Here is a 21,354-nt window from a genome sequence, read left to right on the forward strand (position 1 = left end):
TACCACAGGGAACATTCAACCTGTCATGTCCAAGACATTGTACCAGAGAAATAAGAGCTAAAACACAGTGGTTTTACATTAGATTACTGAACACCACGAGGACTGCATACATAGAAACTGAAAGCACAGATGTAACATTCACCACTGCCTTCTGTTGGGAGAGAGCTGCACCATTCAACTAGACAAAAAGATCATTAGACAGCTGCAAGATGAAGAAAATACAGAGACACCACTGGGGAGAAGCCTTTTCCCTACTCAATTTGCCAGGCACCTGCACTTTGTCTCTTATTTTCTCTCTGTGCTCAGATATGCACTCAGATGTTATATAGAGTGATCTGCCTTTGTAGTATTTCATTTATAAGTGATCCCTTGCCCATAGCAATGTATTTTAAAAAACTGAAAGGATTAAAATCAAATCATATCAGCATTGTACATGCTCACCCTGTTGAAGCCACTGTTAAATTAATGTATAGTTATTTATTAAGGCCTAGTGTTCAGTAGAGAGAGCAAAGAGTCATCACCGAACTAAATACTAACTATCTGACAATAATGTAAATTGATAGCTGAACCTAGATGGTCTGCAGTCACTCAACAGATCTCAAACAAACAAAAATGGAAGAATTATAGAGTTGTAATGAGGAACAGGCTGTGTCCTGTGTGAGTTCATGTCTTTAGCCTGTAGACAACTTCAACCTTTCACCACTCCAAAGTTGTAGGTTCTGTTAACCTTTACAAATAGCTTCTTCTTTTTTTGCTCTGTTTGGGTTGCAAACTAGCCAGCAGGCAAAGCCTGCACAGGAATCAACACTAGCACTCAAAAACTAGTAAATTTATCTCCCCCAATGCTCTCTCCATTACCGACTATGTGGAGCTATGGTTACTGCGAGGGAGTGAACTATACATTTAAATACATCTGTGAGATAAACAATTTTGCCACAGTGCAAGTCAAATGTGTACCCAAGGCAGTGGCAATACTCACTATACACTGTGCGAGTCAGATTTGTAGACTCAGTGACAAAGCCTGGTGAGAATTTGCTTCTATATAGTGTGATTAACCTCTGCTAACCATGCTGTAAAACAAAGCTCTACCTAATGCATCTGCTCAAATGAGTATTATGTCACAAAGGTAGTCACCACATCACTGTCAGCAGCAGGAGAGGTTAAGTGGTTTTTAATTAAGGCCACAGCTGTCTTGTTTTAAGCATAAAATTAAGCAGAGGTAATATTATCACACTGTATTACTTATCAAAGGATAACTATGAGTTCTCTTCACCATTGGCAGTATCACTATTAGACATGTGTATCCTATAAAAGAGTGGTTATTACACAGTAACTGGTTGATATTGTGGAACTGCACTTGCTGAAACTTCCACAGCTTTAAAAGAGAAAGAGAGAGAGAGAGAGAGAGAGAGAGAGAGAGAGAGAGAGATGTGGCAAAGATGTACAGGAATCACCCATACTGCACGTCATACTCATTTATCTACTTCCTACTTACAGCTGACTTCCTTAACGTTAACCCAAAAAGTGTTTTTTTGAAAAGGTACCATATGTTGTTAACACATTATTATAAAAATGTTACTTTCCTTATTGAGATGTTGTCAACACTAAGTTACTTACTTGAGAAACTAGAGTAAAAAGGAGTCCACGTCCTTAACACAGTAAGCTAGCTATCGTTAGCTTCCTAGACATCCCAATGCAATGATTAAGTATTGCTGAGATATTGACGATCTGTCAAAGTTTGGAAACGTCTGATATCAATACCTACGTTTGAGGCAAACGTGAAATGGTTTAAGTTACTTAGCTACAGCGAATTACACATCGCAAAAGTCAGCTAACAACAAGCTAACACTTGTACAGTCTGATATTTTCAGAGAGAGGGCAACATATTAGGCTGACATCACAGCAGTAGCTTCACCTTGGCTGACATTATTTCGTCAAATGATGGTTTACATCAACAGAATTTGACAATATTACCAAACTGAGTCGAGAGGCCATTACATGCTCGGCATGACACCTGAATCTCGTCACCGATTGATCAGGACATGATGCAGTTTAGGCCTTCTCGCAGCATTTGGATTATCAAGCTAGCGAGATATCTGTGGCGTTAGCTAGCTACCTGACCACTCGCCAGTTTCTGTATTACCTACTCCAAATACTATCCGAGTTTTAAAAAACCAAGTGTGAATCACGTTTGCTGGCTAGAAAGACATGCAACATAAATTTGGCATTAACTTACGTGCTGTCACGATGACTGTGACTTACTGGACAACACACTATATAAATGGCTATTGGGCTTTACATCCCTAGCCCAGCAGGTAGTTAGCAAGGCTACAGCTATGAGGCAATGCTAGCCATGCTAGCTAACTTAGCTGCTGACAGGCACAACCCCGGTGTACTGAGGGCTGCGACTTCCTATGCAGCGCCACAGTGAGAGTTGTCAACGTAGATACAAACAAACCACTGATTATTACTCACACGTAAAGCCATTTTCATAAATTTCTGCCGACATATTATCCTTAGAATATACTTACTAGCCGTAATGATGCCAGAAAATGACTGGAATCGTCTCTATTAGCAATGGAGGGAGGAACACACTAGACATGCAAAATGGTGGCTACTCCAGCCTCAGCACATCTACCGCAGGCGGAGGGTTACACTGACATATCCCAGAGGCTCATGAAAGAAGCGCGGACTGAAGTTTATCATCAGCGTACAGTAACGTTAGCTTGTACTAGAGGACTTCTCCACAGTCTGCCCCTCTGACCGAGACCCCCATCTGATATGCCAGTGTTCTCTGGACACCATGGGTAATGGCTGAATTATGTCTTAATGTCGATGAGAGATGTAGCTAGGTGACCGTGCTGTTAATCCCTGCCGTCGTTGGCTAGGTGATGTCTAGCTTGTTCTCCTCTGTCGTTCTCGCGTTGACTATAAAGGGCTAACGTTAGGCTGGTTATCCTTTAGCTGGCTAGCTAACGTTAACGTTATCCCGTTGATGGCGCTGGCTGATTGACTGTAAATAATTTTCTGTTACGTGGCTTTCACCGTGAACATTAATGTATGCCGTCAGTCACTTCTTTACAAAAAACGCCGCAAACGTCACGTAGAGATTATTTTGTTGAGATGGCACAATTTCGCTTTACCGTGCGGAAGGATATATTTTTTGCCCCGTGAGTGTCGTGCTGCGGTCCGTTTACTCGTGGCAGTCAGTGATGACGACTACATGTAATGTTATGACAGCGTTTAAATGGTGTGGAGCGCCACCTAGTGCTGATGCTGTGATATCCAAGGAATGTAGGCTGGGCTTGATTTATGGTTTATCAGACACTAAAATCCAAGAGTGCTTCAGATTTGACTGTGGCCATCAACCATTAACCGTTGCTTTTGTGTTGTTGTCAGTGTATCATTGATTACAACTAACTGGGTGTTACTTTGCTTCTCATTTTGGGTTTGATCACAGGGAACTTGTAAGCAGCCCTACTTGACAAGTCTTCACTTCAGACTTAGGCTGTTGCTCATGTGTTTGTAGCCTCACTAACGCTGTCGAAGTAAACAAGGGATCTGGGGGATGGGGAGTCAGTGGTGGAAATTACTTTATTACATACTTGTTTTCATGTCATGTGGATTATCTGAAATGATCTTGAACTCAACCCACATGATGATTTGTAGTCCTTTCATCTGCCTTAAAGGAGCTATTTGTAAGGAAAGTTTGAATAATGGTGCTTTGGGATTGGAGGATGGGTCGGATGTCACATTCTCTTTACCGTCTTTGATTCTCTGTATCAGCAATGAAGCATTTCTAGTTGTCTTGCACATGAATCTGTCAGCATGCAGCTCACTCACTGTCACCATCTCAGGTTTTAGTATTAAAATATCATCTTAAAAGTAAGTATTAAGGGTTATTCTTGACCTTGAAAATTGTAGTTTGACAAAACGGTTTACTAACCCTGCCAACTTTCTAGCTTCAAACAGTGTTCTGGGGACCTTATTTTCCTCTTGGAACAACTTGTTTACTCAGTTATGGAAAAGTTAAAACAAAAAACAAAAAAAACCTTAGATTGTATGATTACCTCATTAATATTGTAAATATCAGAATTCTGATTCGAATTTGTTATCCAAAACAACATAGTGCCCCATTAATGTATTTTTACTAAGATCTTCCAAATACACTGCTTTAATTGGCATTCTGATTATTGTAAACACACGATTATAATATGTTGTTCCGCTCTCATTGTAAAGTAACACTAACACATCTTGTAGATATAGTTTTTTAGTCTTTTTTTTTCTTTCTCCCACACGACCTGAACGCAGCATAGTGTCTTTAGCATGAACTCCCCAGCGTCCCCGCATATCCCACAATCCTGTTCGGTGCAGCTTCATTGCTTTTACGTTAGAGATCAGCTGAGCTCGTGCGGCGCTGCAGTGAGAGCGCGGGTGCCAGCGGCTCGAGATCGGAGCAGCTCGGGGCCGCTCGGTGTCTCTCTGGTCGGGCTTGGACATCCTTTTAAACCCCCCTGATCGACCGGAGACGGGGATTTTTTTTTTAATTTTTTTTTTGTAACGACTGCAAGAATGTGACTCTTTTATGTTCCCCCGTTTTTGTTTTTTTTATTTCTACCGCCGTGCTCCGTTGATCGAGGAGACGATTTGATTTTTTTTAAATTATTGTCATTTCGCTCATCATCTGTCCTCTCTGTGCGGAATACACCTGGATCGGGGTTAGGAGGAGATTCACAGTTTTTTTTTTTTTTTCGGGGCAGTAATATGTCCAGGCGAAAACAGACCAACCCCTTCAAAGTTGACTGTAGGTATTCCAGGTATTGTCTTAATACTATTTCACGAGCTACGTATCCGTGTCACGTTCAGTATCGGTGTGTAAACAACGGGGATGTGCTGAATTATTGTTATTATTGTTGCGAGCTGCATTAACAGTGTTTCCGCCGCTTTCCGTGATGTCCGCTGTGATATATTCGTGGGGATGTATTCAACCAAAGACAGGGCTTCTCGTGACACACCATCACATTGTATATGATGTGAGCGGCTGACATTTCAGATCACTTTCAGTTTGGGTGTTGTTGTCAGGGTATTGATGGATATCTTACTGTGATTGTGGTTTGTAGTTTGTGTGAGGGAACAGCACTAGACTCTGTTGGCTGATGTGTGTGTGTGTATGTATGTATGTATGTATGTATGTATGTGTATATATATATATATATATATATATATATATATATATATATATATATATATATATATATATATATATATATATATATATATTAGTATTTCTTTATTCTGCCTTTAGTGGTCATATTGACATATAAATACAGCAAGTGTACAGCAACACTTATTGCCTAATAATTTAAAAAAAACAAGGCTATGCTGTCAAAAAAATAAAAGAATAAGTTGTCAGACATGCAGATGAGCACATCTCCAGTAAATGTTCAGTAGTTACTTAAAAGGAGCTGTTGTTATTTTAGACAAGCTCAGCAAGATTGGTGTATCGATCAGGTGTAATGGTAGTCGTCATCTCATTCTCCTGCGATCTAGTCATGGTAATATTTATCCTTCCATACTGAGCATGTGCACAGAACTTTAGGTGGTTTTTATGACTATTTGTGTGTTTTCCAGGTAGGCTGATTCACGAGACGTCTTGTGATGATATCTTCCTCCGATCAGCCTGTTTCCTTGGGGCTCGTTGCTAAGCATGTTTTGTGGTTTCTGGGTTTTGTTATAACAAGGTGTCATTTTTTTGTAGATTTAATGAGCAAAAACATGCCTTGAGTGTTAGGGAGAAGCGAGGCCGAGAGCGTCATCGCAACTCATGTATCGTTAGACCCTGATCAGAGGGGACAAGCGATTCAACTTTTACACACTGGGGCTCTGCATGGTGTCAGTTCAGTTTGCACTGACATTTCAGTTCCAGTGCAAGATGAGAGGGAAGTGACACAATGCAGAGGCAATTAATTGCCAAATCAATCAGTGGATTTACAGAAAATACTGCTTCCAGTCTTTCAAATGTGTGGTTACGTTTTCCTTGGCTCAAAGAATATAACCTATTGGAGTACAACACAATGGGTTTTGCAAGATTAAAAATGGGCATCTTCCGCTATTCTCTTATAGCCAGTCGACAAAATGATTCATCAAGTAAACAGCTGACAGAATGGTCGATAATAAGAATTTTTTTTTTTTGCAGCCCCACAGAAACACTGTTGACTAAAACGAAGCAGAGCCTCGGCTATCTGATCCACGTGCAGTTCTCCTGTACTTTAGGGTGACAGTAGTTGAAATCAATGTCTCTGTTATGTCTCTGGCTGCAAAAGCCTATTCATGCTCATTTTCTCATATTGATTAACTTCTGAGTGGCACATTGTCCTCAAGCATTCTTGTTTGTAAGCAGGGGTTTCCTGCTATTATCAACTGCAGCATCCCATTGTGATTCTATACAACTCACAAAATTAACTTAACAACACTGCAGCGACCCCTGGTGTGAATTAGAATATGGGTATCCCCCCTGGATCCCCCTTTTTTTTCTTTTTTTTTTGGGTGAACAGCATGCTGACCTCATAAACGCGCCACAGTCCACAGAAGGGGATTGCCTGCTGTAATCTGCTGAAGTTACACTATGTATGCTGCAGCCCTGCCGCCTTCTAAACATAGTTTGTCTAAACTGCCAGCGAAATACATCTTGCACTCACGACTGCACTAATCCCTGCGAGCTAATGAGCTCATTTGCTGCTCTGTAACACTTCTAGCAAGCTGAAAACCCTCTGTAGGGCTTAAAACAATTTGATGTTGGCATAAGTTAGTGCACTCCACGTGAGGCATCCAAAACATTTCTCAGACAGGCAAACCGCAGCGCCGTCACTGGAGTGCGAGTTCTGACTCTCCGTCTGCTCTGCCCTGATTGTTTTACCTGCCTTCTCTTGTGAGGTATGAATTGCACGCACAGAGCCGTTCCCCCACGAGAGGGTCAGACCAGATAGACAGACAGACTGACAGACCAGACAGGCAGGGAGACAGTCTGACAGGCAGGCGGGCCGACACACACATACACACACACACACACACACACACACACACACACACACACACACACACAAAGACACACACACAGGGAATTCCAGACAATAACACAACAGCGCTGTCTGTTGAGCTATTTGTGTTCCTCCTTGAGTTTGATGTCGAACAACAGCAAGAAAAACAGCATTATGTAAAAGTTAATTAGGACTGGAGGAGGTGGATGTGTCCTTCATGTTGACAGTAAATAGACTTCAGGTTTTTTTGGGGTTTTTTTTTCTGACAGTATAGGGTGCATACTTACTGTAAACACTGAAAACTCCTTCATGACGAGTTCAAGTTTATCCCTTTCATAACTTTTGTGGGATGTTTTTAATGATTGAATACAGAGGTGACAGTTTTTGTTTTATGAAGGAGTACAGTGGAGCTTTCCACACACCTGTTTCTGTCAAGCGTCTGAACTTAGTTTCAAAAGTGCTAAAAAATAATGTGTTTTTTCCTCGTATGTGCTGCAGTAGATTGCCGTGTGCTTTCATGAGTACTTGCAGCCAGATCAATAGCTAATTATGTAAGTATATGAATATGACTTTTGCTGTTGTAATTATCATGGAGGTGCCGAACTAATCAGAAAAGTCTTCCAACAGGGATAAATGGCTCATCACTTCACCTTCTCCTTTGTAGGAGTAGGTCACCAGGTAATCAGAGTAAGAATTGATCTGATGTCTGGCCCACCATCCTCGCATGAGTGCGTGTGTGTGGATGCAAGACAGGGGCCCCCGCACTTCCTGCATATTCAGACGTGTTGTGCGTCTGCGTTTTTTGGAGGGGACGGCGACTGAAAAGGAGAAGGGCGGGTGGGAAGGGGGGCTTTGAATTCAACAGGACCCCCATTGCTCGGTGTTTGAGTAGAGTTTTGGCATTCTATCTTTTGTCTGTTTTGTTTTGCGCGCCCCCCCACCACCACCACCAGCACCCCCACACACATACACTGCCTCTCCTCCTCCCCTTCTCCCTCTTTCTGTGTGTCTGTTGGCTGATGAGTTTGTCTCTTTGTCTGGATTCAGTCAGACACTGCGTCACCTCCTGCCTACAGACACACAGACTCAGAGATAACATCACAGTGGCAGAGACTGAAGGGAGGGAGAGGGGGAGAGAGGAGAGACAGATGTACAGACAGAGCCTTAGCGGTGGGGGGATGGGTATCTCTCACACATCAATCATTGGCTATGTGCCGTGAAGCCAGCTTTTTGTAGTATAGTTCATAGTTCAATACTCACGACCCACTCTAGCAGTGTTAATGAATCCTTTGACTTCTGTGGGAAAAGTGCCCAAACTGCATTCACATACTAACTTCTCACCACTGGCAAAATAGTGCGATGACAAACCTCCTCGAAGATTATACCTCTGTTTTCCTCGCAGACTGAGAGTGTGTGTGTGTGTTTGTGCGCATGCACGCTATACCTCAGGATTGTGACGAGGGCTGTAATTACTTCTGTCAGTCTCAGGTAACTGGAGTCAGGATCTCTCTCCCATCTCTGATCTGTGTTAATGGCGAGGGCGCACACAAGGGAAGAACATTGGGCTTTTTCTATCATTAATTTTAGCTATCTGAAGTGGGATGCTCCTGTGCACGGATGCCAGAGAAGCTCTCAAGCAAACTGTCTCCAATAAAGAAGCGGCGTTGGCAGTTAAATACAGGGTTTTGCACGGTCAAGTGTTATAATATGACAAGTGAAGGCATTTTTTCGAAGAATCCCGCGGGGTTACCGTCAAAACAAAGAGTGGCATCGCAACGAGTTAAGCGAGGCACATATGGGCTGCCATGGTATGAAGCTCCATCCTCCCCCTCAAGAGCTGATGGTATAGATATGGAAGTTACACACAAGCAGGGAGGACAGAGGGCGAGCCAGGCTGTTCAGTGTGTGGGTGGTACTGAGAGAGAGAGAGAGAGAGAGAGAGGGAGAAACACAGTGAGTATCAAGGCAGTAAGCTGGAGGAAAAGAGTGCAGGCTGCTTCCCCCGTGGGACTGCAGCATGGCAGCCGAACAGAGCTAGCATGTATCCGCGAGTGTATATGTGTGTGAAAAAGTGGGGGTTGGGATGCAAATGAAGTTAATGTGACTGCACGTATGTCAGCAGGCTCGCCTGGCTGCCTTTTGCATTCATTATGTTTCAGCGTGGGATGGCTCGACACGAAAAGCAGCTTAATCGGTGAAGAAGTTCTCGCGGTCCACACCCCGAGTGGATCCCAAAAGTTTTGAGGAAAAAAAAAAAGTCAAATCGTATAAATAATTTACCGTCAAGGTCTGGACTGTCCTCATCAAAGGTTTCACTTTGGTTTGGACTGGAATCATCCGTACCATTCTGGTCTTAATCTGATGGTAAAGTGTGAGAGAGATAAGACACATTACACTAACGTTACATTTCGCCGTGGACAAAAACAAGAGCTCCTAAGCTTCTGCATAGGTAAATGCACTAGTGTTGAAAAATTCATACCTTCTTGTGGTATGCTATGTCAGTTGATGCTGTTTCTATGTTGCTATGGAGATAAAGCACTCATGTTGAACACAATGTGTGGGTAAAAAAAACAAAAACAGGGCTCTTGTATTAAAATAGATTTAAATTTTTGATGTTTGGTGCTATATGAAATACTATGAAGTGGCGACTGTCTGTCTGTCTGTGGACACACTGGCTGCATGTTCTGCCTCTATGGTTCATGCTTTGCAGGAAATGGAACCACGTTGTCATACATCAGTCCCCTAGATTGTGAAACTGGAAAGAAAGGCTTCCGCTCATGAAGCGCACGTCTCGCTTTGGTCGTGCAGACGTTGTTTAGCCCGTCAAACTGGTTTTTATCTGCAAACCTGAACTTGCCATTCTTGGAATATCATTATTGATTCATTCACCCGTTGTCATATCGGATGCACACCACCTCATGCGCGTGGCAAAATGGTGTCGGCGTGTGCGTATTTCTACTCAAGTTTGGTCGTGGCACATGCATCCAAAGGGATGCACCTTTTTGTTCGAGGCCACTCCCACTGCCACACCGTCAGCATGGCCACAGACACACACCCTCACACACAGAGACACTTGACTTCCATTCTGAATGTCAGCCAGAGGCTGTGGCTGATAAAGGATGGGGGATAATCTTGCCGACCGACCGACAGAGCAACCCATAAAGCTGCTGACGTTTTACTATCAAACCCAGCTAATTACATACCTTGCGCATTAAGGTACTTCATCTCATTGAAAAACTGACAAATGACAAAGTCAACTTAATACACCCAGAGATGTTAATAGGATCAAATAGCAAAATCTGTGGTGGAACACACATTTAATTAATCTAACGTTAATTATCTTCATACTACCAACCCCAAGGATTAAACACATATTTTTATGGAGGGTAATGTTGCCCTTCACCAATGTGCTACCCACCTCCACTCCTCACGTTCTCTCTCCAGCTTGAGCAGCTCATTGTACTTACCCGTCTTACTGACTGATCTGTCTTTCTGTCTCCAGGGCCATTCCACACTTCAGGCATCACAGGACTTCAGCACACTATTAACATGGATGGCAGGGACGAATTCACCGAGGACAGTGAATGCTGCAGCAACAACTCCCAGGAGGTCCAAGAGCCAGATAGCATCACAGGTACAGGATGGAGGGGCGAAAGGGACGAGGAGGGACTGGATGGACGCTGTAGGACGTCCATGGCCTGAGGGGTGTTTAGTGAGAGTAAGCCCTGCTCTGTGTTCTGTTGTCTGTCTGTATTGATAGGGCTGTGTTTGCCTCCATAGAAGACAGTGACAGCGACCTTGACAACCACGGCGAAGACTCGTGCTCCTCCAACACCTCCGCCGACGACCACATGACCACCAAGAGATCACAGTGCCGCCTGCAAGGAGCGGGAGTCAAAGAGGTGAGCGTGCTGGTATCCACATGAAATCTTGTTAATGTTCACGCTTGTGCCATTTGCTATGTTCATGTTAGTTCTCTGCCTCATTTTGTATTAGTTTGAGAACAGCCTTTATGTCACACCGTATGCCACTGTGCTGTGGAGTTGATCATATGGCAAGAACATACAAGCAAGACTCCACAGAGATGAATTATTGACAAGGTGCCCAGTTTTATTTTGAGATATGTGGTCCGTAGTGAAGTGTTTGTTATCGCTGCAAGACTTGTGTTGGCTGTTATAATCATAAACTTAATAGCTGGAGGTGTCTTCATCTCTTACATAGCAGTTGTGCATTTTAAACAAGGTATTTATTTATTTTTATTAAAGATTCATAAGAAAGACCTACATAGTATTAAGAAATGATAACAGATCCTATTAAAGCAAAAGTATCCATCCCTCTGCATGCAAAAGCAAAGAGCAAACCGCCAACATAGTCGAAAAAGGAATAAACAAGACAATAATAGAAATGCATGATGTATAAGGAAATTAAAGGGAGCCCTCTGTACTCGGGGCTGAAAGTACTTTGGGGATGGTGCTGAATCAAATGTGTATTTGATGTGGTTTAACCAGTCATCTTCAGGACAGCAAAGGGTAGTTCCACCTACCAGAGGTATGAGACTGACCAACAAGTGCTGGCCAATCAAAAGCAGGTAGGGCCGGTCTTGCCAAGAAACGTGAGTGCGGTGTGGTAGCCCTGCAACTCGGCTCAAATGGAGACTTAAACCTGGCTAAGATACAGCCTTACTTAGGAGAAGCGCTAGGAACAAATGGCTCTGCATGGAGAAAGGAAAATGGTGAAGATGGGAAGCCGTTCTGCACTTGATGCCATAAATTGAGGGAGATGGGTGCTTGCTTCTGCAGCGTGTGTTTGAAGAAGCTACTGTACGACAGCAGAGGGAAGAAAGTGCTAACTCGCCACCAATTAATCAGTTCGCCAGTCACAAAGCTTTGGTCCGTGAGCTCAAATGAGTATTTTACTGGCCACGAAGGTTACAGTCACTACCGCGCCTTCAGTGACTGACCATGTTTTAGACCAAAAACTAAGGAAGCACTAAGTAAGTTTACCTATTAGTTACTGCAGCATTGTTGACATCTGCTGTTCACATGCACACTGCAATGCACATACTTCTATAGAGGAATAATAGCAGTCAATTTGTCAGTTTTTTCGAAAATTGAATTGATGCAGAAGTGGATCTTCTCCAATGGTATATTTTAATATGAGTATTGATTTGGATATGGACTCTGAATTCAGTGTTAGCTGTAGGAGCTGTACCGTTTTGTATAAGCTGCAGTTGTGACTTTACAGAAGTTGTCTTGCACTGAAGGAAGATAGCGGATAACTTGACTACAGTACTGTTGAGGTCAACAGGAACAGGACAAACTGATATCTGACATTTTCACAGTGTTTCCTTGTCATCAGATCATCTGTTAAAGCTGTATAACACAAACTAAGACTCAGCTAGTTGTGCTACAGGGAGCAAAAACATTGGTAAAATCTTGAGATTAAAAAGAAGCACTTCCGTTCGGCTGCAAAAATCCTTCAGAATGTCGTATAACCAAGAAGCACTTCAGCGTCACCTTTGTCACTTCTGTGAACGCTTCACGATCGAGAAAAACGAGAAGCACTCCGGGTATCGGCCAATATGTTTTTGTGCCTGGACCTTCTGCTCGCAAGTGTTCTGTGTTTCAGCTTGTATGTGAGTCACATCTGTGACAGCACACAGCATCATGTCACTGCTAGTGAGTCACAGGGACTTGTGGGAATTTTGCTCATTCACACACTCGCCATATACCACTCGCAGATTTGCTTCATCTGAGAACTTGTGCAGCGAATCGCGACTCCAAAAAGGGCTGGATAAAATGAGTTCCCAGAGTGTGGCATTGTTCTTTAAGTATCAACAATGTGATGTGTATAATCAGTTATGCAGCAGTTTGCTTCTTAAATTACATGAGTTGGGATAAGCACTGTTAATCTTCAGCAAATAAGAACACATTTGATCATGTCAAATAAAATATATGTCATATGATTAAGATATACAACTGCACTGCTGCTTGTTTGTCGGTGTACTTTGCATAAGGCAGTGGCTTCACGCCTGAACTGTGTTTTAATCGTGCTTGATTTTCTCCCAGGAGAGCGAGGAAGGGGACCACGGCAACAACTTCGTTTGTCCCCTCTGCACGCTGGATTTCAGCAGCCCCGAGAAGCTCATCTCCCATGTCTACCAGGTGAGAATGATATTGTCTCGCCTGTCCTAATCGTGTACAGAAGCATGACAACAAAGCTGGATCTTTCGTCGCTGCCCGTTTTCTAATAAGCTAGTAGTAGGTCGTCACCTTTTAAAGCTCCTAAGTGGCTTTTCGCATCAGTGTCCCAGTGAAATGCAGGCTAGAAGAGCGAAGGTGTTGGATTGCATCAGCCAGTCTGGTGCTTATCGTGTCATGTAACTACGCAGGAGTAAAACATTAGACAAACAAAACAAATTAAAAACATGACTGAAAACTAACCTTAGTTGGACAATGATTTAATAAAAGCTCTCAATAAAAGACATTGAGTCCCAAACATTTAGAATATTATTATTTATTTGCTGATGGTAAATGATTATTTGTGCACTCCTAAAAATGCTGCAGTTGCAGGTTCACCTTCCTCTCTCATTATGTATGTCTTCACCAATCACATTCGGTGGCTGATTTGCTCCTCACTTCAGCAACTGCAGAACTCGCACAGTGAACACTCTACACATTTTGTGTTTTTGCAGATGTCAGGCAGTTTTTGGTTTATTTCTAAGTTGCTGATGGATGAGTGTGCGTTCTGCCACAGTAATGTTGAGCAAGTTACAACAGTGTCTGACCCACATGGACCATATGCACCGTGGACGCAAGCCGTAAGAATGTCAATTACCACAGCGGTCACTAATTAGTGTTGCAGTAATCAATTGTCTGACCACTTCTTGGCGCCGAGTAGTGTGAGGATGGCCCAGCAAACATTTTGAAATTATTGATTCACAGTCATTATGATAGTTTTGAGGAAAAGGAACACTTTCATTCCGCACCAATTTACAAGCTCTGTAGATGTATTATTATTCATTCTCCATAATATTGTTATAATGATACATTTTGAAACTAATGATAAAAACTTTCAATATTTGATTTTTTTTTTGTTTAATTGCTGTAACAAAGCCAGTAAAGCAGCAGCCCGGCTAATGCTAAAGACTGCAGCTCTGAAGCAGCGGCACCCGGTTCTGTTTCTGCGAAGTCAAATCACGGAGTTTGTTAAGTTTATAGTCATTACGGTTGGGTAGACGTTCAAACACCATCCATCTCAAAAATCGGTTAAAAATGATAAAAAATAAAAGTTAAAAAAAATAAAAAATTACTGATAACAGTACCGTTTGTCCAGAATCTTAAAAAAGTACCGGTCCACGGCATACATCCCTATTCCTTCCTGATTGGTTATTTACAAAAGCGTTTCCCCGTTGCTGCCGCAGTCAAATTCTTCAAATGTTGAATCCAATGTGTTCCTGTTCGAAATGTTGAGAACCGACTGCAACAACAAGTAGACGGCTCTCATCTCTTAAATGTTGTCGGTGGACTTAAGACACGTCTCTTGTTCTTATCTTGTTTTGCCGTGTTGTAACAGCACACGACTATGATGAGCAACAGCAAGAGCTATGTGTGCCCAGTGTGTGGGCGAGCCCTGAGTTCGCCTGGCTCGCTTGGACGGCATCTTCTCATCCACTCCGAGGACCGCCTCTCCAACTGCGCTGTCTGTGGCGCACGCTTCACAGACACCAACAACTTTAACAGGTTCGCCTCATCTCTTCTTCTTCTCTGGTCTCCAGTCTTTCATGCACGTTGATTCAGTTTGTTTGAAGGAAGATGTATGTAGATGTGTTCATTGGGATCTTCTAGCTAGAGTAAAGAAACATTGTTAAGGTCCAGAGGTTTCAGGTTGTTTTTTTTTTTCTCACATTGGATAACATTATCAACAATTTATTAAGCAGTTGAGTCGAGTTAAAAATGTAAGTCAGCTGCTTCCACAGTTATCAAGAAGATTACAGACAAACAGATTGTCATATTGCAGCCATTTTTATCAGTCTTTGAATGTTTCAAACAAGATCTGTTGGGATCTGCCTTCAGTAAAGGCGGCAGACATCGCTGACTGCTGGAGAAATCATTCTAAATAGTGCAGTTTAATCCCTCGTGGAACATCAAAAAATGGTTTTGGCAGGAATGCAGTGAATTGATTTAAAAATGAGTTAGAAGCGACAGGTCACAGTCCTCCAAAAGGCCAGCGTTTAGGTTGACTGGAGATTTTCTCTTTGTGCGAAGCATGTTCTTATTAAAAAAAATGAAGTGAGCAAATGTCTTAAATAAAGCGCGCCAGAACACAATGGAACAGTGGTTGTGTGAGATTAGGCAGGATGCAGAACATGGGGGGGATGAATAAAATTAGTGCAAGAATGACAGATCTAATGAAAATAAACTTGCACGTTGCTTAGCAACTACCACTACATTGAAATTTAAACAGCACAAGCAAGGTCAAGACGCGTAGTAGAAGGAGAAACATGGTGAGAAGCAGCAATGTATTTTTTGACGGCAGTGAAAAGAAAAGAAACTATACGAGCTAGTTGAGCTGCCAGAATCAGATGTTACTATATATGAGACCATGAGTCTGTCTCAGCTGAGCACAGATGTACAAAATCTGTGTCTTATTTGTCTGTGAAAAAGCTATTTGACTTTGTTAAAGCCGGCAATAATGAACTGTGAATAAAGTAAATTTGAAAGCATCTGCCACATATTTTCTGTTCTCACAGTGTTTATGGAAACAGTCACCTCATCTCGGCCGCTAACAGCGTTAACCGCAGGTCACATGACACCGCCTCTCGCCCATCTCTGAAACAAATACTGAAATGAGTCACGTTTCCCTGACTGAACTCACCAGTATGAGATAATGTCAATCATAGCAGTGTGAAGGGTGAGGCCAAAATCAAATAACTTTTTCAAATTATGTGACCACACGGAGCAGGTTTTGGCTACAATCTGGCTAGTGTCAAACAAGAGCGCAGTGCAGGTGCTGTACCCTCTGCTGTTATTGTTATGCAAGCGAGTGAGTTGTTGAGTTTTGGAAATGTCAGCTGAGGAAATGTATGCCTGGTATTGAAAAGAATGGAACTAGATGGCACTCTGCAAATACATTTTGAAATCGTGGCTTGGTTACTCAATATAATCTACGGACCTTTTTGTGAGCATTTCTGTGTAGGAACTATTTTCCTTCTACCCAGCTACCTCCATCGACTGCATCACCACACAAAAGGTAGCGTGCAGCTTTTCACGGACGAGAGGCTCGAGCTCTTGTCGGCGCCAGATGTAAATGGCCCCCTCCTTTGCAGAGCTTTAATGATGGCAAACTGAGTTAGCTGGCTGCTCGTCCATGTGTAGATGCACACTTATCTCTGCATAGTGATATGTTTGCTGGTTGTAGTTTGGCAGGAATGAAAACAGCCCCCACATTAAAGCGATCACAGTAAGGTCTGCGGATTATCTCGAGTAACCAGGTGATTATGATGATTTCTGGAAAGAGACATTGCTGCTGAATTTTTCAGAAGTATTGTTTGTTTGTTTGTTTTGTTTGTTGTTTTGCTACTTTAAACGCCACAAACCATGTGCTGTGCAGTTTCATGAAATATTTGGGAGAAGGCATGCACCTCGTCGAGCAATATCTCTAAAACTCAACTGTGTATTTTTGATTTTGGGGTGAACTGTCCCTTTTAAGGAAGCAGAGACTGTTGCTTCCTTGGAGGCATCAGACCCCTGGGGGTGCCTTACTCTGACCAGGTGTTAAGTACTGTGTCTTTTCTCAGGGAGAAGCTTAAAGATGTCCTCGACACGACCAGAATGGATGTCACTGGTGGCAGGGACAGCTGCTCCATGTCCCACTCCCTCTCCAACAGCCCCATGACCAGCCCGGGCCCCGGCAACTGCTCCTGCCACGGACCGGGCCCCAGCCCCAGCTCATGCCAGGGCCCTCGCCACTGTGAGGCTCCTGACCTCAACCCCAACCTGTGTCAAGCCCATCGTACCTGCCAGGGACCGGGCCACATCTCCGGCCAGTGTCACGGCCCAGGACCAGGACAGTGCGCAGGTTCTGACCAAGGACCCTCGTTTCCCTCACTGCCTGACAGTCTCCTCTCCGAAGGGCCCTCACTCGCATCTATCCCGGATGCCCTTAACTCATCTTCCTCGAGCCTTCCTCCTATCCCCGACATCATGAGCCCTATGCCGGTGTATCCCGCCGGGGTGCTGCTGGTGTGCAACAGCTGCGTGGCCTATCAGCAGCTGGTGGAGGCCCAGTCGCCGATGAGAAAATGGGCTCTGCGGAGGAAGAACGAACCCGTGGAGGCGCGCATTCACCGCCTAGAGCGGGAGCGCACAGCGAAGAAGAACAAGCGGGCCTGCGAGACGGACGAGGAGAGGGAAATGAGGAGGCTGCGGGACCGCGAGGCCAAGCGCATGCAGAGGATGCAGGAGTCCGACGAGCAGCGCGCCCGCAGGCTGCAGAGGGACAGGGAGGCCATGCGTTTGAAGAGGGCGAACGAGACGCCGGAGAAGAGGCAGGCCAGGCTGATCCGCGAGAGGGAGGCGAAGAGGATCAAGCGGCGGCTGGAGAAGATCGACCCTGCTCTGAGGACACAGATAGAGCACGATCCCGCTGCGATGGCTGCGCTCACAGCAGACATGAGCCTCTTTCAGTTCCCCTGCCCTATGCCTGTCCCTTCCATTGATAATGGTCTGTTCATGAAGCTGCCCTAATTGGACCAGGCCGTTAGGGGGGCGGGGGGCGGGGGGACCAATTGGCTTCTAGCAGCATCATTAACCTGTGCACTCTGCCATCAGGCTGCCATGGTCACAGTGAACCATTCCTAGCTGGTTTCCCTTCCAGCCCCCTCGGTGTCGAACAGCTTCACACACAAACTGCTTTGTTGAATACAGCAAAAAAAAAAAAGGAAAAAAAAAAACTACTTCAATTTCTAATTTATTACAGTCTAGAAAACCTTGGGAGCAGGGTTGAGAATGTTTTCTGTTGTATGGATGATGACATAAAAAGCATGTTGTAAAGAGATTTATCTGTTTGTCAGTGGGCTAGCAGATTCAACACAGTTCATTCTAGCAGGAGCAGTTATAAAAGAAAAAAAAAAAAAAATGTTTTTGCACATGGACCCTCAGTGACGGGAGCGGGGACTCTGTAGCCACAGCCCCCCTCCTCTCCGGTCCACTCCGCCAGCCCAGTGACTCGGGTTTACCGGTAGCTACACCTCTCTCTTCAAGCTGCCACCGCGGGTCCCTGGGAAGTTCATATTCAGTCTACTACTACCTCAGCCGGCGCCGTGGTGGTGCCCTCTGTCTCGTGGCTTACTGCGTTCCAACTCCAGGCTTCCAAAGCGCTACATGTTCTGTACACTACTACAGAGGATGCGGGTTGTTTTCACCCCCCCATACACACACAGTTTACGTTTATCATTTGGGCACTTCAGTAGGACACGAACATTCACATACCATTCCCCCTCGTATATCCCAGGTTTGATTATTATGTCTCCTCACTCTGAATGTTTCTGTCCTATTGAATGCGCCTGTTGTTGGACAACATTCCCACCCCTCATTTTCCAAGTTGTACAACTTAATGCATTCGCCTCTTTACATTGTCTTAGCCAATGTTCTCCTACATTGTTACACTCCGAATATTTTTGCCAATGTCATTTCTTTTTTTCTTTTTTTTTTTACCTTGTGTGTTCCGGAGCCTTTTCTTCGGCTCGTGAAAAAAAAAAAAAAGAATTCAGTCTGTGCTGCTGTTATTGTACTGTATAATACATTAGTTACCTCTTATTATATTTTGGGCTCATCACATTTGGGAATATTGTGCTAAAATGTCCCGATTGTAACAGTTCCTCATATGTTACTACATTACTTGAATTCTGCCCGCAAGCGACACATTTGTTTTTCCTCATTACGAGTAAATTACAACATATGAAAGTGGGTTATTGTGATTATATAGAGTATCATAGACAGAAAAAAATGCATTCACGTGCGTTGTAAAGCTGCAGTACTGTCGATATATGTAACCACTTAAATTCTGGTTAATTTATATTCTCTGTCAACAGAATGAGTGAAAGATGTTTACTGATTCACATGACAGAGGAAACTATTTAAACACCTTTTCTTTTTTGTTTTTGTTTTTTATCCCCATCCGTTACTGAGCACTGGGGTGACTTTCATAACACATACAGCCCATACTGGGAGAGAGATTTTATTAATCTATATTCATTAACCTCATTCCAGCACATATTTATGCAATATGATGTGAATATATTTTTCTTGTGAAAACGTTGGGGTTATTTTTTTGTTACCGTCAGTGGTATGAACATTGTTTAAATGTTTTAAATTTAGAGGCCATGTTTGGATATCCTTGTTTTGTTTTGTTTTTTTTTCATTTCCTGCCTGTAAGGTTACCTCCAGTTCTTTCTTGACTTTCACTTCTCCACAGATGCAAACATTTACAGTGTCAAATAAGCAGTTTCTGAATTATTCCTCAGAATATCAGAGACGAGAACAAGCTCAGTTTGAGTCACTCCTAGACGAGAGTCGTTCTACCTGGCTGTTTGTTACAGCAAATTTAATAAAAGAGACAAAAGAGAAAAAAAATATATAGGGATTTTTACTAGTTTCGTCCTCCAGAAGCTTTCCTAGGAGTGCATCAAACCTCTATGCAACAGATGTGTTATTTATTCCAAGGGAAATGAATTCAGTTTTCACTGAAACTATGCAGAACGCAACTTTAATTTAAACAGACTTAAATGTAAAGAGTTTAGCTTCTCAGGCAATTTAACTCAGTGAGAGGGCTCAGAGCCTGGTGACAACACCCTGGTCCATAAGAATCATTTATAGATCCATCATTTGACAGTTTTAGGCAGTTTTTCTACAGACACTTTGTCTTCAGAGATATGTTTTCTCTTCCTAGTTCAGCACATGAAAACAACAGGGTCTCACTGCCATCCTATCCATGACAGACATAGCGTACCAAGGGCAGATTGATGTTTCTTGACAAAGTCTTCAGGTGTCATTTATTTCTCTCTTCTCTCAGACTATGAATACTGGGTATTCTCAGAGGTTGCTCTTGGAAAATTGCTGGGCTTCCCTTCAGCCTGCAGCGGATTAATGCGACAGAAAACTTCGGTGTCTGTGGTCTGACATACTATTTGCAAAGGTGATCTTTACGAGCATTTCGTTCAGTATGGATTAGGTAAGCACTGCATGTCGTGAAAACTGCACTTGTCCTAGAATGGTTCGATATGAGCTTGTGTTCTACTGTTAGTTTATGCCTGCCTGTTTTTTTATACAGTTTAATCAAGAGAATAATGTGGTTAAAGACTTTGGCCTTTCTATAGTAATTCTATCAGGATTTTCTCTTAATGTCCATGTTTACAAAGCAAATCTCTCTGAACAAGGCCAAATGAATGAGCTAACCTGCTAATGAGAACATTCATGCTTGCTGCGATATCAATGCATTCTGACTGGATGGCACTTTTGAGGTGCCGTCCTCTGTTACTGGATTAACAGATGTACAGACCGTGATGAAACCTGGTAAAGAATGTGGAATAAACATTGACTTTACTATAATGGTAGTTGTCCCCTTTTTCTTTGTTTTGAATGTTTTGTTTTGTTTTGAATGGATGTAGTTTTACACTTCTTTAAAAGTGACGAGTGTAAATGGAGAGTTTACATGAAATAGGTTAAGGCAGGTTTGTTACTGTGGAGAGTTTGAATGTGGTTGTGGTGAATGTGGTTATCTTCTGTGGTGAAAAGTAGTTATACGTATATATAAGTAAAACAATGCAGTACAAGTACACAATAATACAGATATATTGTAGCTTTTATGAAAGTAGATAGAGACAAATTCAAAAATGGGTAAGCAACTGAATAACTCATTGACAAACTTTATTGCTTCTGAATACTTAGAGTACGGCTGAAATTTGAATACTACTATACTTATAGCATTTTAATATTTAACTTTGAGATCCATCTAATAAATGTGATTTAAATTGTTCCTCTCTAAAATGTTGCAATTTAAAAAACTAAAAACATACTCAAGTTAAAGGGCGGCTGTAGCTCAGTGGGTAGAGCTGGGGGAGTGGTAATCAGGTAATCAGAAGGTCACCAGCTCGAATCCTGGCTCCCCTGGGCGGAACCGACCTACATGTCGAAGTATCCTTGAGCAAGATACTGAACCCCAAAGTTGCTCCTGATGTGCAGATGCCATCAGTAAGGGTCCTGTGAGCTGGTAACTCATCCAGGGTGTACCCTGGCCTATGCCCATTGTGTGAACT

The 21,354-nt window shown here is 43.0% G+C and overlaps 2 protein-coding genes across 9 annotated transcripts in view; one reads left to right on the forward strand and one right to left on the reverse strand.

Annotated features, from left to right (window-relative positions):
* ap1g1 (adaptor related protein complex 1 subunit gamma 1) overlaps nt 1-3,264 on the reverse strand; it is a 21,014-nt gene extending 17,750 nt beyond the window's left edge. For 2 of the 4 annotated variants that reach the window (XM_037094359.1, XM_037094356.1), the window contains exon 1: nt 2,532-2,670. The gene's annotated coding sequence lies outside the window, so the exon portion shown is untranslated. Of the gene's footprint in view, nt 1-2,236; nt 2,360-2,531; nt 2,671-3,143 lie in introns of those variants that run through there. The other 2 variants (XM_037094357.1, XM_037094358.1) reach the window with 2 other exon arrangements.
* LOC119017604 (zinc finger protein 821) lies at nt 2,671-20,647 on the forward strand. 5 transcript variants are annotated; one of them, XM_037094362.1, is made up of 6 exons: nt 2,671-2,807; nt 10,540-10,671; nt 10,818-10,939; nt 13,106-13,201; nt 14,613-14,779; nt 16,837-20,647. In XM_037094362.1, exons 1-6 carry the CDS (start codon nt 2,804-2,806, stop codon nt 17,783-17,785), a joined length of 1,470 nt encoding a protein of 489 aa, XP_036950257.1. In that variant the 5' UTR covers nt 2,671-2,803; the 3' UTR covers nt 17,786-20,647. The 5 variants fall into 5 exon arrangements, with proteins under 5 accessions (XP_036950257.1, XP_036950256.1, XP_036950255.1 ...); XM_037094361.1 differs by lacking the exon at nt 2,671-2,807 and adding an exon at nt 4,399-4,804 and having other exon boundaries at nt 10,821-10,939; XM_037094360.1 differs by lacking the exon at nt 2,671-2,807 and adding an exon at nt 4,401-4,804.
* Nucleotides 20,648-21,354: the final 707 nt, after the last annotated feature.

This window comes from Acanthopagrus latus, chromosome 4 (assembly GCF_904848185.1).
Source record: "Acanthopagrus latus isolate v.2019 chromosome 4, fAcaLat1.1, whole genome shotgun sequence".
Taxonomy (NCBI): domain Eukaryota; kingdom Metazoa; phylum Chordata; class Actinopteri; order Spariformes; family Sparidae; genus Acanthopagrus; species Acanthopagrus latus.

Excerpts from the sequence above, each read along its gene's own strand:
- LOC119017604 (XM_037094360.1), top strand. The coding sequence starts at position 4,765 with ATGTCCAGGCGAAAACAGACCAACCCCTTCAAAGTTGACT. Across the intron at positions 10,672-10,817 it reads AGAGCCAGATAGCATCACAG|AAGACAGTGACAGCGACCTT; the intron begins GTACAGGATGGA and ends TTGCCTCCATAG. Across the intron at positions 14,780-16,836 it reads GACACCAACAACTTTAACAG|GGAGAAGCTTAAAGATGTCC; the intron begins GTTCGCCTCATC and ends GTCTTTTCTCAG.